Source organism: Silurus meridionalis, chromosome 16 (assembly GCF_014805685.1).
Source record: "Silurus meridionalis isolate SWU-2019-XX chromosome 16, ASM1480568v1, whole genome shotgun sequence".
Taxonomy (NCBI): Eukaryota; Metazoa; Chordata; class Actinopteri; order Siluriformes; family Siluridae; genus Silurus; species Silurus meridionalis.
In genome coordinates, this window is record NC_060899.1 from 972501 (window position 1) to 986907 (window position 14407).

Here is a 14407-nt window from a genome sequence, read left to right on the forward strand (position 1 = left end):
TTCTGTGTAGCAGTTATCTGAGTTTTGTGTGTTTTGTGAAACACAGCAGGAAACTAAACGCCACCTGTGGCACGAGTGTGATGTGTTTAGTGTGTACACCTGATCTCAGCAGCCGTGTGATACTGTCCTTCACGCCGTTGATTCTCAGCGGCCTGTAACCTGCAGATCCTGTTTAACAGAGCCGCCTCTATCCCCAGCAGAACACACGCAACATAGCAGTCAAGTCATCAAACCTGAACCATTTGCCTTTCAAACACACACACACACACACACACACACACACACAGGTCAGAACGTTCTCAGTGAGCAGCTCTCACTCCGGAATGGGACGGAGAGATGGCACACTACATGCAGGTGAGTCTTTACACTGTGAAACGTTTGTGAGATTTTATTAGGAATAAGGGTTTAATTATAACCTGTGTGTGTGTGTGTGTGTGTGTGTGTGTGTGTGTTTCAGTCACCGACAGGGTCACAGAGTGACGTGAATCTGGGAGCATCTGCGAATCCTCAGTGAGTTTTGTTATTAAGACTTTTGGAGGGTTTGATGGAGGTGCAGCAGCATCACTGGTGTTTCTCTTTAAATTCACACACAACATTTAGAGAATAAATAAAGAGTTTGAAGGGTTTAGGGGTTTGGGGTAAAAGGTTTAGGGTTAAATCAGTGCTGAATGATATCATGTTATAACTTTAGCATCGTGAAATATTAATTACACTTTTTTTTTTTTTTGCATTATCGCAGTTTTTGTGTTTTAATAAACTATAATCAGTGTAAATACGTTTACGTACAGAATTCCTTTCTTCAGTTTCAGGTATTTTATAGACATTTTCTGAGCTTTTTAAATTGTGTTTACATGAATGACCTTGAGAGATATAAAGCTTGAGTACTAACACAACTTTACCCGGTCCTGTTCAGAGTTACACAACATGATTGCGTTAATATCTCAAAGCTGTCTTTCTGACGCCCGGTCTCTCCAATGCAGTGTCCTGGTTTATCAACATTACGCAATTTATTATACGTCATATCATTTATTATTGATTATACAAACCTGTTATTATCAGACGTGACCAGCGGTGAACATTCATAAAGTAAATGTTACTGATGTCGTTTTTCTCGTACTTTACTGAAGTGTTTCCATTTTTACTGAAACTTCACTACATTATACATTTTACTTTTTACTCTTCAATCAGTTCCTTTTTATTAATGAGGATAAAAACGTTTTACACGTGTTCTGATCGGCGCTCGGTGCATCTACTGATCACCAACATACAGTTCAGCATCAGTTCCACATCAAGCAGAACATTTAGAGAGGAATAAATGATGAAGAAACTCCAGCCTCGAACTCACCACCACACACGTGACCTCATTTACACGTTTTATTAAAGAATCTTGTGATAAAAATGATCACAGGAACATTAGAGTTATAATAAATCACTACTTTGGAAACTGAAGAACATTTGAAGGTTAAAATCTTTTGTACTTTTACTGAAGTGAAAGTTTAAATAAACACTTTTACTGAATCTCTATTTTAACTCTATTACACGCTGTGAACTTCATCCACCACTGGACATTTCATTATATTGATGATTATATAGACATATAAAGAGTTTAATATATTTATACACATTACTGATCATCTGCACTTCTTATAAATAAAGTCATGTTGTTCCTGCTGCTGTTTTGTGCCGTAAGCGTGTTGTTAACTCTGTGTTTTGTTTGTTTTCAGTGCCAAACCCACAGACTTCGACTTTCTCGCTGTGATCGGAAAGGGAACGTTTGGCAAAGTAAGAATTCACACTGCTTGAGAAATGATTAACTTTTTCACAGCGACTCGACTGGACCTGGTTTATTCTCTTATCTTTGGGGGTTTACTGTAGAAGACTAAAAATATTACACCTTTTAACACACACACCATGAAGCTGAACTGATGCCAAAACAAAACTTTTTTTTTTTTTTTTAATCGCAGGTGCTTCTGGCTAAACTGAAATCCGATGGGAAGTTTTATGCCGTGAAGGTTCTGCAGAAAAAAGTCATTTTAAAGAAAAAAGAGGTTTGTGATGATGTCGTTTGTTTTCCTGATGTGTACCAGAGTGGAAACCCGAAATAACCTGCGTCTTATTTTCAGTCCAATCTAATCGTCTAATAATCTGTCCTTTGTACCAGAATTTATAGCCTTCACACCCTGGCCAAGTCCAGTCAGTTTCACTGTTTATTTTAATACAGTCATAAACAGCGTTTCCATGGTAACGGCTTATTCACAGCTAAAAAAAAAAAAAAAACTGAAAAGTTTTCATGTAAAATGTCCAGAAGGAGACTCAAGTTTCAGAACTTTGTAGATAAAATTGTCATATTTAATACAGTTTTACATCCCACAGTCTGTAGAACAGAGGATTTACACATTTACAGCACTGTTTCCTTATAAACATAACAAAGTGTTTTATTTCACTTTAGAGAGAGAGAGAGAGAGAGAGAGAGAGAGAGAGAGAGAGAGAGAGAGAGAGAGAGAGAGAGAGAGAGAGAGAGAGAGAAAGTAAAAGTACAAAAGTTTTTAACCTTTAAATGTTCTTCAGTTTCCAAAGTAGTGATTTATTATAACTCTAATGTTCCTGTGATCATTTTTATCACAAGACTCTTCACTTAATCACCTCAGTTTCTGTGAAAAGACTCGAATGTGACTCTCAGCACACTGATCTATTAATAGAATGATATTAAAGACTCAAACACTGATTGATTTCTATTATAATTATCATGAACACAAAACCTTCTTTAATAAAACGTGTAAATGAGGTCACGTGTGTGTGGTGGTGAGTTCGAGTCTGGAGTTTCTTCATCATTTATTCCTCTCTAAATGTTCTGCTTGATGTTGAACTGATGCTGAACTGTATGTTGGTGATCAGTAGATGCACCGAGCGCCGATCAGAACACGTGTAAAACAGAGCGTGCGCTCGATCCTGATTGGTGACTCGCTGCGTGTTTCACCAGTCACGTTTTTATCCTCAATAATAAAAATAAACCACTGATTTCACTAAAAAGTAAAATATTTGAAATGTAGTGAAGTTTCGGTAAAAATCTCCCCAAATGGAAACAGTTCAGTAAAATACATAAAAAACTACTGAAGTACAGAAACACATTCTGATTAGTTCCTTACAGAAGAATTTCCCTGTGCTGGAGGTGGAAGCTCAGTGATCAGAAGGTTGTGAGTTCAAATCCCAGCATCACTAAGCTCCACTGTGTGCACGGCCCTGAACCCTCTGCTGAGATGTATGAATGGGGAAGTGGCTCTGGAAAAGGATGCAGGGAAAAATGGTGTAAATGTAAATGTATGTGTCACAAATGAAGGCTGTGCTTCATGAAAGTCTTTACATTGGGATCTAAAATGTTGTTTTTATCTTCCAGCAAAAGAATATAATGGCAGAAAGAAACGTTCTGCTGAAGAGCCTGAAACACCCCTTCCTGGTCGGCCTTCATTACTCGTTTCAGACCTCGGAGAAGCTTTATTTCGTCCTCGACTACGTTAACGGCGGAGAGGTAGATCCCGAACGCTGAATTACCACTTTACACACGTGTCCTTATCGTAGAAGGTGTTTCATAAACAAAGTTCAAACACAGATAATGCGGTTTATTATCCAGACAAATCCACGTCCTGATAAACGAAACCCCGCCTGCTAAACGTTTGTCTTTTTCTCTCCTTTTCTCCAGCTGTTCTTCCACCTTCAGAGAGAACGCTGTTTTTCAGAACCACGTGCACGTTTCTACGCTGCGGAAGTAGCGAGCGCCATCGGATACCTGCATTCCCTCAACATCATTTACAGGTCAGAGACTCAGACGTCTACTGGCCTTTATTCGATTTTTAATAAATTATTCAAATTCATTATTTAGCTGACAATTAATTTGATTGCTTTTAAGGGACCTGAAACCAGAAAACATCCTGCTGGACGCACAGGTACGGAAACTCAAATCAAACTCAAACTCAAAACATGATCATAGACTCGTTTACGTGCTTTAATCTGATACGTTATTATATGAGCTACATGCATATTACAGTATTTTTAATTATATATCACATAATATGCAAATCAGCTCATCAACTACCTGCTTTTATTTGTCTTTTTCAAAATATTGAAAATTCTGTTGATATTTTTTATATAAATAAAAAAACATGTAAATAATGTTTTGTCTGACATCTTATTGTTTAAATTAATATAAAGAAATAATTTTAATAAGTAAATCATTTCTTTAGGGTCATGTGGTGCTGACTGATTTTGGTCTCTGTAAAGAAGGTCTAGAACCAGAAGCCACCACAACTACGTTTTGTGGAACCCCAGAGGTGAGGAGAATGTGGGAAAGAGGGAAAAATTCGGATTTATAATTTTTTTTCTTTTGTAATTATTGTAAAATGTCCTCATTTCTTTTCAGTATCTTGCTCCAGAGGTTCTTCGGAAGGAGCCTTACGACCGCACGGTGGACTGGTGGTGCCTCGGTGCCGTGCTGTTCGAGATGCTCTTCAGCCTTGTAAGTTCTACTGCTTTAAAAAAATTTATAAAAATCTTCCAGTATTCAGAAAAGAAGTTTTGAAATGCGACTATAACCATCTGTGTCACTTCCAGCCCCCGTTCTACCGCCGTGATGTAGCGGAGATGTACGACGCCATCTTGCACAAGCCCCTGCAGATACCTCCTGGGAAATCAGACGCGGTGTGCCACCTGCTGGATGGACTTCTGCAAAAAGATCAGCGCCGGCGGTTAGGGGTCATCGCTGACTTTGTGAGTAAACACTAATCCTGAATGGTTCTGAAATAACAGAAATGATTTCTCTAAAGGATCAGAATTAATCCTGCTTTCATGAGAATCTCACACTGTGTCCAGAACAACAAATCCCCCAAATCTGGAAAGAGCCAGTCTGGATCCAAGTTTTCATTAAAACCAAGCAGAAGTGAAAATCTGCAGCCACACAAGAACTTTAAGTCTGGTTACTCCCACTAGTCCTAACTAGTACCAGATGCTCTCTAGATTAGATTCATTATCATCATACAAAGGCGTTTTATTGAAACATTAAAATAAATATATAAATCTACGATTACGAGATGAAAATCGTAGCAATACGAGAATAATGTAAAGAATTAAATACAGAAGATAAATAAAGTAAAACGAGAATAAAGTCGACATGCCACAACATGGTGAAGTCAGAGACGTCCTTCAACTCCTTCAGGGTTAAATTCTTTAAACATCATCCTCATAGTGTTTTGAGAAACATCATCACCTCCTCCAATAAGACGCAGCTGTAACCAGCGAAATCCTTCAGACTGCACAGCAGAGCTGATTCCTTAAAGTCTCTGATTTTTACTTTGGAATCAAATAAAAACAGAACCCCTGCATTCTCCATTTACTAATTAAACATTTACTAATTATAAATAATTTACTAATTAAAACAAATTTACTAATTATAACTATGTAACTAATTATCAATATTTTATTAATTAACTAATTTACTAATTAGAACTCATGTACCAGGTATTTCGATAATCAGTTAAAGTTATAATTAGTAAATTAGTTATAATTAGTAAATTAGTTATAATTAGTAAAATCCTCCACATCCATTTGATGTTAAACAGCTGAACATTTCTTGCAATTCCGTGATTTTTCTCATAATATTTATTCTTGTATTGCGGCAGTTTAATTCTTGTAATCGTTTATTCATTTTATTTAACGTGGCACTAAAACTGTCGTATGATCAGTAAAGCAGATGAAATCAAAACTGCTGTAACTGCCGGCAATCAGCAGGTAATTTGACCTCGTTGGAGATTCAGAAGTGAAATAATGGAGACACTGGATCTCCGTTTTATTTACTTCCTGTCGAAGAAGACGTTTTGCTTAACACAACTTAAAATCTTTAATTTATTCTGATCTTTTTATTTATTTATAGTATTTTAAAAAGGTTTAAAATCACCTTCTTATCCTGAGAAACGTAGCTGTTAAATATACTTAATAAAACGTGTTTCCTCTTTATAGCGAATTTATTTATTTATTTATTAATTTATTAATTTCACAGCCGTGCTGCTCGTTAGTCCTGGTGATTAAAGTGACCTTCACTGTTTTGGTTTTTCAGCTGGAGATTAAAAATCACATTTTCTTCAGCCCTATAAATTGGGATGATCTTTACCACAAACGTCTCCTTCCTCCGTACAACCCGAACGTGGTACGTAACGTGTTAATATTTATGAAGATGATCACAAACACAGCGTTTATTTTTCTTTCCAAATAAAACTCCACTCCTGATTGCATGCTGTAGCAGTTTCAGCACATGATGTAGTTTCTTCATTTCTCCAGAGAGGCCCAGCTGACCTCCAGAACATCGATCCAGAGTTCACCAGGGAGATGGTGCCCAACTCTGTGGGCCGAACTCCAGAGCTGGGCGCCAGTCTGGCCACCAGCAGCTCCAACGCCTTTAGTGGTTTCTCCTATGTCTCCAGTGAGAACAGCTTCCTCTGAGGGATGTCCAGACTCAAGATTTTATCTCCTTCTGTTCTGCTGAGCAGATGGAAAATTCCACTCGGAAAACACAGCGACTCGTTCTTCTACCATCAGATGAGCCCAATGACCTGGAAGAAACGTTTTCGTTCTTCTCCTTGCACTGACTGCAGTTTCTTCACTGCTTTTGGTTGAAACTCAGAGCACACATTTAAAAACACCTGCACTGAACACCGAAATGTTTCCGATGTTTCAGAAATGTTCTACGTTAAGAAGTCGAGTAGATCTTTTATCGTGTAAGTGTTTTAGATACGTCCTAATGTTCCTGCTTGAAGCTTACACACTGTGAAACCCTCCAGCACTGAGAACTTCGTGCTCGCAGGAGAAACACGCCACATTATTATACTGTAATCAGGGAAATATTAATCTGGTATTGGTTTTGTTGATGTTTTATGATTGGTGAAGATCATTTCTAGAAGGTTGTACTGATGATGATGTAGCAGTATTAAACCGTGCCGTTGGTAAACAAACACCTGCTGGTCTCAATGTTTCCTTTCTTTATAATTACGTAGAGAATCGTTTCCTGCTACTGGGGTTATTGAGGAGCTTCAACTGAGGAGGAATTCTTCTTAAACCAGTCACTGAAGCTGAAGAGCTTCACCTGGTACTTGTACCTGTACACCTGATCCACCACAACTGTTCCATGTCTCCTTTCTCAGGACCTGTAACATCTACTCACCACATCTGTTCTAATTCTGCAAAAAAAAAAACAACCAGAAACACAAACAATAACTTCCCCATTTTAAATAAATAAATAAATAATTAACAAGACACCAAAAAAGGCATAAGATCAGTAGCTCCACTCTTCTGGGAAGATGTTCCTTTAGATTTTTTGTGGAGATTCATTCAACTACAAGTCAGATGTCCTTTACACTTCTATAGCTCAGGTTTCTGGGAAAAACATGTAAGGTGAAGATAGAGAATAGAAGAAGTAGTAGAGACAGAGCGAGTAAAGCTGGTGAGAAAGTGTGAAGTTGATCCTGATGTTCCACAGCTGTAGATATAAACCTGTGAAATGTGCAGGATTTTCTTTTTTTTTTTTGCAGTCAGGTTTCATTACTGGTATTTAGAGTTCAGATGTTTCTGTTTTCAGCCTCTGGATCTTCTCTAATTGTATCTATGAGCAAATAAAATTACACTCTTTATGCGTTTAACACACAATAACATCATTTCAGTTCAGACTCTAAAAGACTGAGGTTGTTTCTTCATCCGTCCACTTTGGAAATGTGTTTCAGACACTTGTGTAAGTAGTGGAAAAGTTCTCACACTGCTGGTGTTGCGTCACACAGGGTACCAGCAAAATCTTTAATGTGTGAAGGGGAACCGAGTCAGAAATCATCAGGGCATGAGCCAAACACCAGCAGAGAGAAACACCAGCTACGGCCGAGGGAACATTTTACACTTTATATTCATTAACTCTACATTTATCCACATCTATTACATACTGTACATTTACATATATTTACATATTTAAATACATATTTAAATCACTTTAAGCACAGGAAGAAAAGAAAGAACAAAGAAAGTAGGTAAGTAAATAGAAATAAGAAAGTTCAGAGCAAGTGGGTTAAATGGTTCCGGCTCTGGGTTAAATATCAGAAGGTCATGGGTTAAAGATCTAGTATTGCCAATCTGCCACTTGTGGGCCCTTGAGCAAGGCCCTTAACCCTCTGTGCTCCAGGGACACTGTACCATGGCTGACCTTTGTGCTCTCACTCCCAGCTTCCAAACATCTCTGAGATTATGCAAAGAAAAGAATTTCACTGTAATGTACGTGTTTACAGTAAAACAGTGCTTCTCCAAGAGTGGAGGGCGCCCCCTAATGCAGGATTTTATATTACTCTTTATTCATCTACATTTATGATTTCCTCGAATAAAAATACATTTTATACATTTAAAGCAACAACAAACAAACATTTCGATTAATGAAAGTAAATGAAAACAAAATCACTAACACTACTACACATTTATTTTCTCTATTTTTGTATTTATTTGATATTATTCATTTAGAACTTAATATTTTAATAAATCAGAAATTTTTTAACTGGAAGTATTTCATTACCCTTTCTTAAATTCCTCATTTCCATCAGATTCACACTGATTTAACACACACCTTGTGCTGTGTAATAAGAAAAATGTCAGCGACATTGCCCCCTGTTGGACAATCATCTAAACACTCCGAGGCTGAAGTACAGAAATACAGAAGGTAAAATTAGAAAAGTTTACACACAGAGCTAATGAGTGACCACACACTTCTCCAGGAGGCCAGTCCAACATTCTCTAAGCCATTGAACCAAATAGACCATTATAATTATTAAATAAATAAATAAATAAATAAAATAAATAAATAAATAAATAATCAATCAAATACTCCAACAAACCCCAAAAGCTGCAAAAACCTTGTTTTGAGACATGTTGCTTTTGTTTCTATGCAACTCAATCTAGTAATGTTACAAAGATTTCCTTTGAGCAAATAAATCTAAAATGTCCAGATGTTCCACTTTATTTTAATTGAAAAATCCTCCTTTAGCATGAAGAACCGCTTTAAACTTTCAGCATCCGGACACTTCATTTCCCCGAACGTTCAGCTGAAACTCTTTGCTGTGCCTCTGCTAAAACTCACCAAAGATGTTCTTCACTAGTTGGAGATTTCTGTCTTGTGATGAAGTTCATCTCAGATCAGTTTAGTAGGATTTAGATGCAGTGACTGGGTAGATTATTCCATGATAGAGATCACTCCAGATGACAACTGGGTCAGAACTCAACTTTACTTTCTCAGCTTTACATATAATTACACCTGGATATGTCACTTAACGAAGGGAGAATTTGTGCAGCCAAAAGAAACGAGTAAGAAGAAACAAGGCAATCAGGGCAAACTCCTCAGGACAGCTGGAATCTAGAAAAAGGTATCTAGAAGATTTTCTAAATAATTTTCCAGAAAGATGAATCATATCTAAGCATGTTAAGGTTTTATTAGCCAAAATCCTAACTAATATTTTCTAATCATTAGTGAGAAAACAGGTGGGTTTTTAATAATCAATCAAAAGAGTCTCTTTTTCAGGTTTAGGTATCAAAGTAATTAACTCTTATTTTAAACTGGAGTTTCTACTGAACACTTTCTAAACACTTTTCTAACAATAGCTTTGCCAATTGTTTTATTCAACTGAGAAGATGGGGGTGAGGGCCTTCCTCAAGGGCCCATTAAAGGCAGTTTGATTGTGCTGGGATTTGAACTCATGACCTTTCAATCAGAAGTCCACAATCATACCCACTAAGCCACCACTTCCCCGGAGGTGCAGTAGATCAGTTCAGGATTTGTTTAGTTTAAGGCCTTCGAGTACTTCAGTGATAGTTAGAACGTGGGTCAGGGGTCTGCGGCCGTACTGCAGGGGGTCCGTCAATTATTGATGAATCAAATCATTTTGATCAATAATAATAAACATGGTTAAAAACATCAAAGATAAAATATTAAATTTAAAAATATTATAACTACATTACAGTTGAATTAAATAAAAATCTGAAGTTGATGGAAATGTATAAAAGTCCAGCTGATAGTAAAATGAAAAGATTTTATGAAACCGCAAAAAAAATAAAAAAGTGAACAATTGAACAAATTGTGATTTTAATTGCAAAGTATGTTTGTTATGATGCATAAATCTTTTTGAAAGATTTGACAATATATAAAAATATACAGACAATAATGCATATATAACATCATAGTTCTAATTGTTCTATATTAAAGCAGTTTTACCAGCAGGAAGCTTAACTCTAGATACAGTGGAAAGGTGTCGAGAAAATCCACAGAAATATCCAGGTGAGTGACAGGGAAGGGGGCGGAGCTTAACATCTGACACACTAAGCACCATGTTGATTAATAGAAAGTATTGTTAATGATGTAATTAAGACAATTTCTTTGTTATAAATCAATCAAATTTGACCACAGTGATAAAATCTGGATTCTATAAATGGATTTTCTGATTTTATCAGCAGGGGATTGAATTCCGTGTTTGCACACACGAGCAAAATTTGCCAGTATGAACTGCCACGGCAACTTCTCAATCTTTTGACTGTTCTCCTTCATCATCTTGTGTTTGAGATCCACCTATGGAAGGGCAGCCGTACCTGACCTCCGCAGAAGCATCCAATTGCACCAGGTCTGGCTGACAGACAGAAGTCCGTGCCCAATAGCAGGTCAGGGAACGCCCTTTACCCGAGTGCATGAGGCACCTGCATGCGCTACCTGTCCTCAGGGGACATTCGCTTCTCGTGACTTCTGTACATCCTACCTCACAGCTCTCTGGTTATCAGACCGCACTACTTGTCTTCAGGAGGACACATCTTCAGATCAGGAATCACGGCTTTTACTCTCGCTATTTCCTGGTCCAGAAAAAGGACGTCTCTCTCCATCCTATTCTGGAAAAAATGCCATCACTCTTGTACGTTGGGACCGGCGCTGAGAGTGACCCGAGCAGTGTAACTCTAAAGACTGGTCTTTTATTCCAGAGTACATTTCCCTTGGTCAGATCTACACATCATTCAGGTTCATTTGGTGACTTGCGAAAGCGTCATTGTCCAACATTTCCAACTGTGTAAACAACGAGATCACTTCTGCTACATTTGCATCTCAAAAGTGCAGTATGAGAGCAATGATGGAAAAAAGCATAACATATTTTGGATGCGAAACAGGTGATGATTGTTCCCTCACTGTGGGTGAGTGTTGAACATTGGGAGAAATTCCACCAGGACATCGCAGGCATGGAGAAAAGAAACCACGGTTCATGCTCGCTGATTAGAGCCGGAATCTCTCCCGAGATGATCCTACTGCAGTTCACAAGAGACGAACTAAAGAGCACCATTTAGATACAAATAAAAGTTAGGAACTCTGATCTAACGCCACTTTCTAATGAGTTTTATTGATGCTATTTTTAAACGAAGCTCAATTTTGGAAACTGGAGCCAATGAACACTCAGGACTTTATTTTCCTTCATTAGTTTCCAAATTCTGGTCGAAATGAGCTACTTTCATTTCCTTGCAGACGGTGATATTTGTGATGGCAGAGTTCTGTAAGGAGATGATCAGAAGATTAACAGAAGGAGTCTTCAGTTTCAGCACTTTGGAACAATCAGGGGTGAAGATGTACGTTTTTCTCACGAAAATCTTTTGAATTTCTCTCCAACATAAAACCACAATATTTAAAAAATAATAATAATTAGGACAATATTTTAAAAAATAGATAAAAAGTATGACATCACTGGTAAAGAGAAATAACTGAAACTCTGAAGTCAGTGGTTTTGATCCTACAACATAAAATAAAGGTTTATCTTCAAGTTTCCAAAAAAGGAGTCAGAAATCACAAAAGCGTAAACGTTTAAATAGAAATTTGTATTTACATCAATATTAACATCAAGAAAGCTGGTAAATGAACTAATTTACATCCTGACCCGGAGAACAGACGTGTAGGACCTCCCCCTCGTCACGTTTTTAAAAATCCATCACTTTCCGTTGCGAAACAGAGATTGCACAGAGATATTTTAACATTAAGTGTATTTTTTTTTTTCCTCTCTCTTTTTTTAAACAACCAGAAATAAGTTCTGCAGGGGCTCTGATTTCTGATGATCTGAAAAACTCATTTACAAACTAAAACTCCAAATCTGAGATGATTCCCGGAGCCGAGCTTTAAAGTGAATCTAATATTAACAGACTTTTACATCCTCATCCGAACATTTAGAGCATGAAGTCGATGTCTAACGGAAACAAAATGTATATAATGTTAATTAAATCTGTAGGTAAAAACCACATCGCTACATCAGAAACATCAAACAATAAACATCAAACAATCAGATCTTTGGAAAAAAGTTTTAAATATAAATGAACAAAAACAACAAGAAGAAAAAAAAGCGTAAATGACGAATCGGTCTGTATACAAGTAAAAATAATTTACACAAAATATTTGAAAACGTAAGAAATATAAGAAGATCTAGATATATATTTTTGAAAAAAATCGAAATGTGATAAACCGGTATAAATCTTGACATCATAAACCATTCCTTGAAATTTGCTACGAGATTTTGAGTGAAAATTATTTATATTTATACGTTTTTAAGAGAACAGGAAGAGATTTTTAAACGCTGATGTTTCTTGTATTATGAAAGTAATAAAAAAACAGATACAAATAATTTACATGAAATAAAAATACAGTCAACATAAAAATCTATAAGAGAATATCAATGAATTCAATGTTACGCCGAAAACTGGTATAAATTACATCAAAGAAGAAAAAAAAAATTGCTACATTTAAAAAAAAAAAACATGGTCAGCTACGAATTTTGCCGAAATGAACATGAAGCGATTTGATTGATTTGATATTTTTGTGATTATCGTCCTGTGAATTTCCAACATAAAATCAAAGCATTCATCATAAAGTTTTTCGTCTCACTGAAACATTTACACCTTAAATTGAACCTGAAACGCAGGAAGCTGATGATTTTTCAGGAACGAGTTCATGAATAAAATATATTCTAGACAAAAAGTGCTTGGTTTAAAAAAAAAAAAAAAAAAAAGTAGCTTTTTGCTATGGGGGTAAAAACACACACCCTCATGCTGCCGTAAGTTGAAGTACGTGAACACGCTGCCCTCGAACTCCTGCCGTGATTCTGTTGTGCAAAAGCGGTGTGAAAGTAGATTTACGTACACGTGCACCGTATTTACAAACCAGAGGAGAAAAAAACACGCAGAAGTGAACGTGAGCTCGAACTCTATTTCTGACGCCGCAGGAGCTTCACGGCGAGAACTTCAGTGGAACGAGGTTTATTGCTTGGACCTGCGGTGAGCAGATCATCTGTGCTCGCTGTTCTCATGTTCCTCAAATCTGAGGAACGCAGTGAAGGTCCGTGTTCGTGTTTCTCCGGTAAGGCAAAAAAAACCAAAAACAATCCCGAGTGGGAAATAAACATCGCGACGCTCCGGACGGCGTGAAAAACAGCGCTAAAGTGCAACCACAGCTTCATCTTCATCATCATCATCATCCCTTCAACAGGACAGAAGGTGGTCTTACATCCAAGATGGTCAACACGACAAGATATACATTCGCAAAAATATCAGTGTGTGTGTGTGTGTGTGTGTTGGTCATCTTTCTGTTCCTCTAAACAGCTCATTTGTTCGGTTTTGATCTTTTGATGATAGAAAACGCATGAAGAAATGTTCAAGGACAAAGACAGATATAGAGGATGTGGACAAACCTGTTATATGTTTAAATGTGTGTGTGTGTGTGTGTGTGTGTGTGTGTGTATTTACACTGTGTTACAATTAGTTTTACACGTCACATCTGACCACTCAGGTGTGTATAACGTTTGTTTTTGCTTCACAGTGTCGCCATGGTGACAGCCGTCCCTCCGTCCCCTTCATAAATATTTCTGAAATAAAATGACAAGAAATTCATCATCTATTACTGAAACATGAAATAGAATTACTGTTTTCATTGGTAATTCATTTCATTTCAGTAAAAATTTAAATAAATAAATTCATGATGAAGTTTTAATGTTAAATCATTTAATCCTTTATCATGAATTTATTTATTTAAATTTGTATATAATATTTAGTCTTAATTATTTTTCCTGGGCTGTAAAAAATAAGAATTTAATTGAAAAAATAATGTAAGAATAAATAATTAATAAAAATGAAAGCAACAAACTTTAGGTATTATAAAATAATCAAGTTATTGATTGATGAAATAATATTAAAAGTAAAAAAAAAAAAAAAGAATTACAGCTCAGATTAAATGATTATTAATTAATTGAAAAAAAAAAAAATGCACATAACACGTCCACAAGTAAAGAATTAAAAAAATTTATTTACAGTATATATATATATAAAAATCTTTCCA

The 14407-nt window shown here is 36.5% G+C and overlaps 2 protein-coding genes across 4 annotated transcripts in view; one reads left to right on the top strand and one right to left on the bottom strand.

Moving 5' to 3' along the window:
• sgk2a (serum/glucocorticoid regulated kinase 2a) overlaps positions 1–6997 on the top strand; it is a 10451-nt gene extending 3454 nt beyond the window's left edge. Inside the window, exons 2-13 of one of the 2 annotated variants that reach the window (XM_046870123.1) lie at positions 47–354; positions 458–510; positions 1725–1782; positions 1965–2048; positions 3395–3526; positions 3698–3810; positions 3905–3941; positions 4239–4325; positions 4415–4510; positions 4606–4761; positions 6104–6193; positions 6325–6997. In XM_046870123.1, coding sequence (XP_046726079.1) covers positions 337–354; positions 458–510; positions 1725–1782; positions 1965–2048; positions 3395–3526; positions 3698–3810; positions 3905–3941; positions 4239–4325; positions 4415–4510; positions 4606–4761; positions 6104–6193; positions 6325–6486 — 1086 coding nt within the window. In that variant the 5' untranslated portion in view covers positions 47–336 and the 3' untranslated portion in view covers positions 6487–6997. The remainder of the gene's footprint in view (positions 1–46; positions 355–457; positions 511–1724; positions 1783–1964; positions 2049–3394; positions 3527–3697; positions 3811–3904; positions 3942–4238; positions 4326–4414; positions 4511–4605; positions 4762–6103; positions 6194–6324) is intronic. The other variant, XM_046870124.1, reaches the window with a different exon arrangement.
• A 4891-nt stretch (positions 6998–11888) lies between these two features.
• The window catches only part of LOC124398962 (nuclear receptor coactivator 3-like), a 42029-nt gene continuing 39510 nt past the window's right edge, over positions 11889–14407 (bottom strand). For both annotated transcript variants that reach the window (XM_046869538.1, XM_046869537.1), the window contains exon 22: positions 11889–13937. In XM_046869538.1, coding sequence (XP_046725494.1) covers positions 13926–13937 — 12 coding nt within the window. In that variant the 3' untranslated portion in view covers positions 11889–13925. The remainder of the gene's footprint in view (positions 13938–14407) is intronic.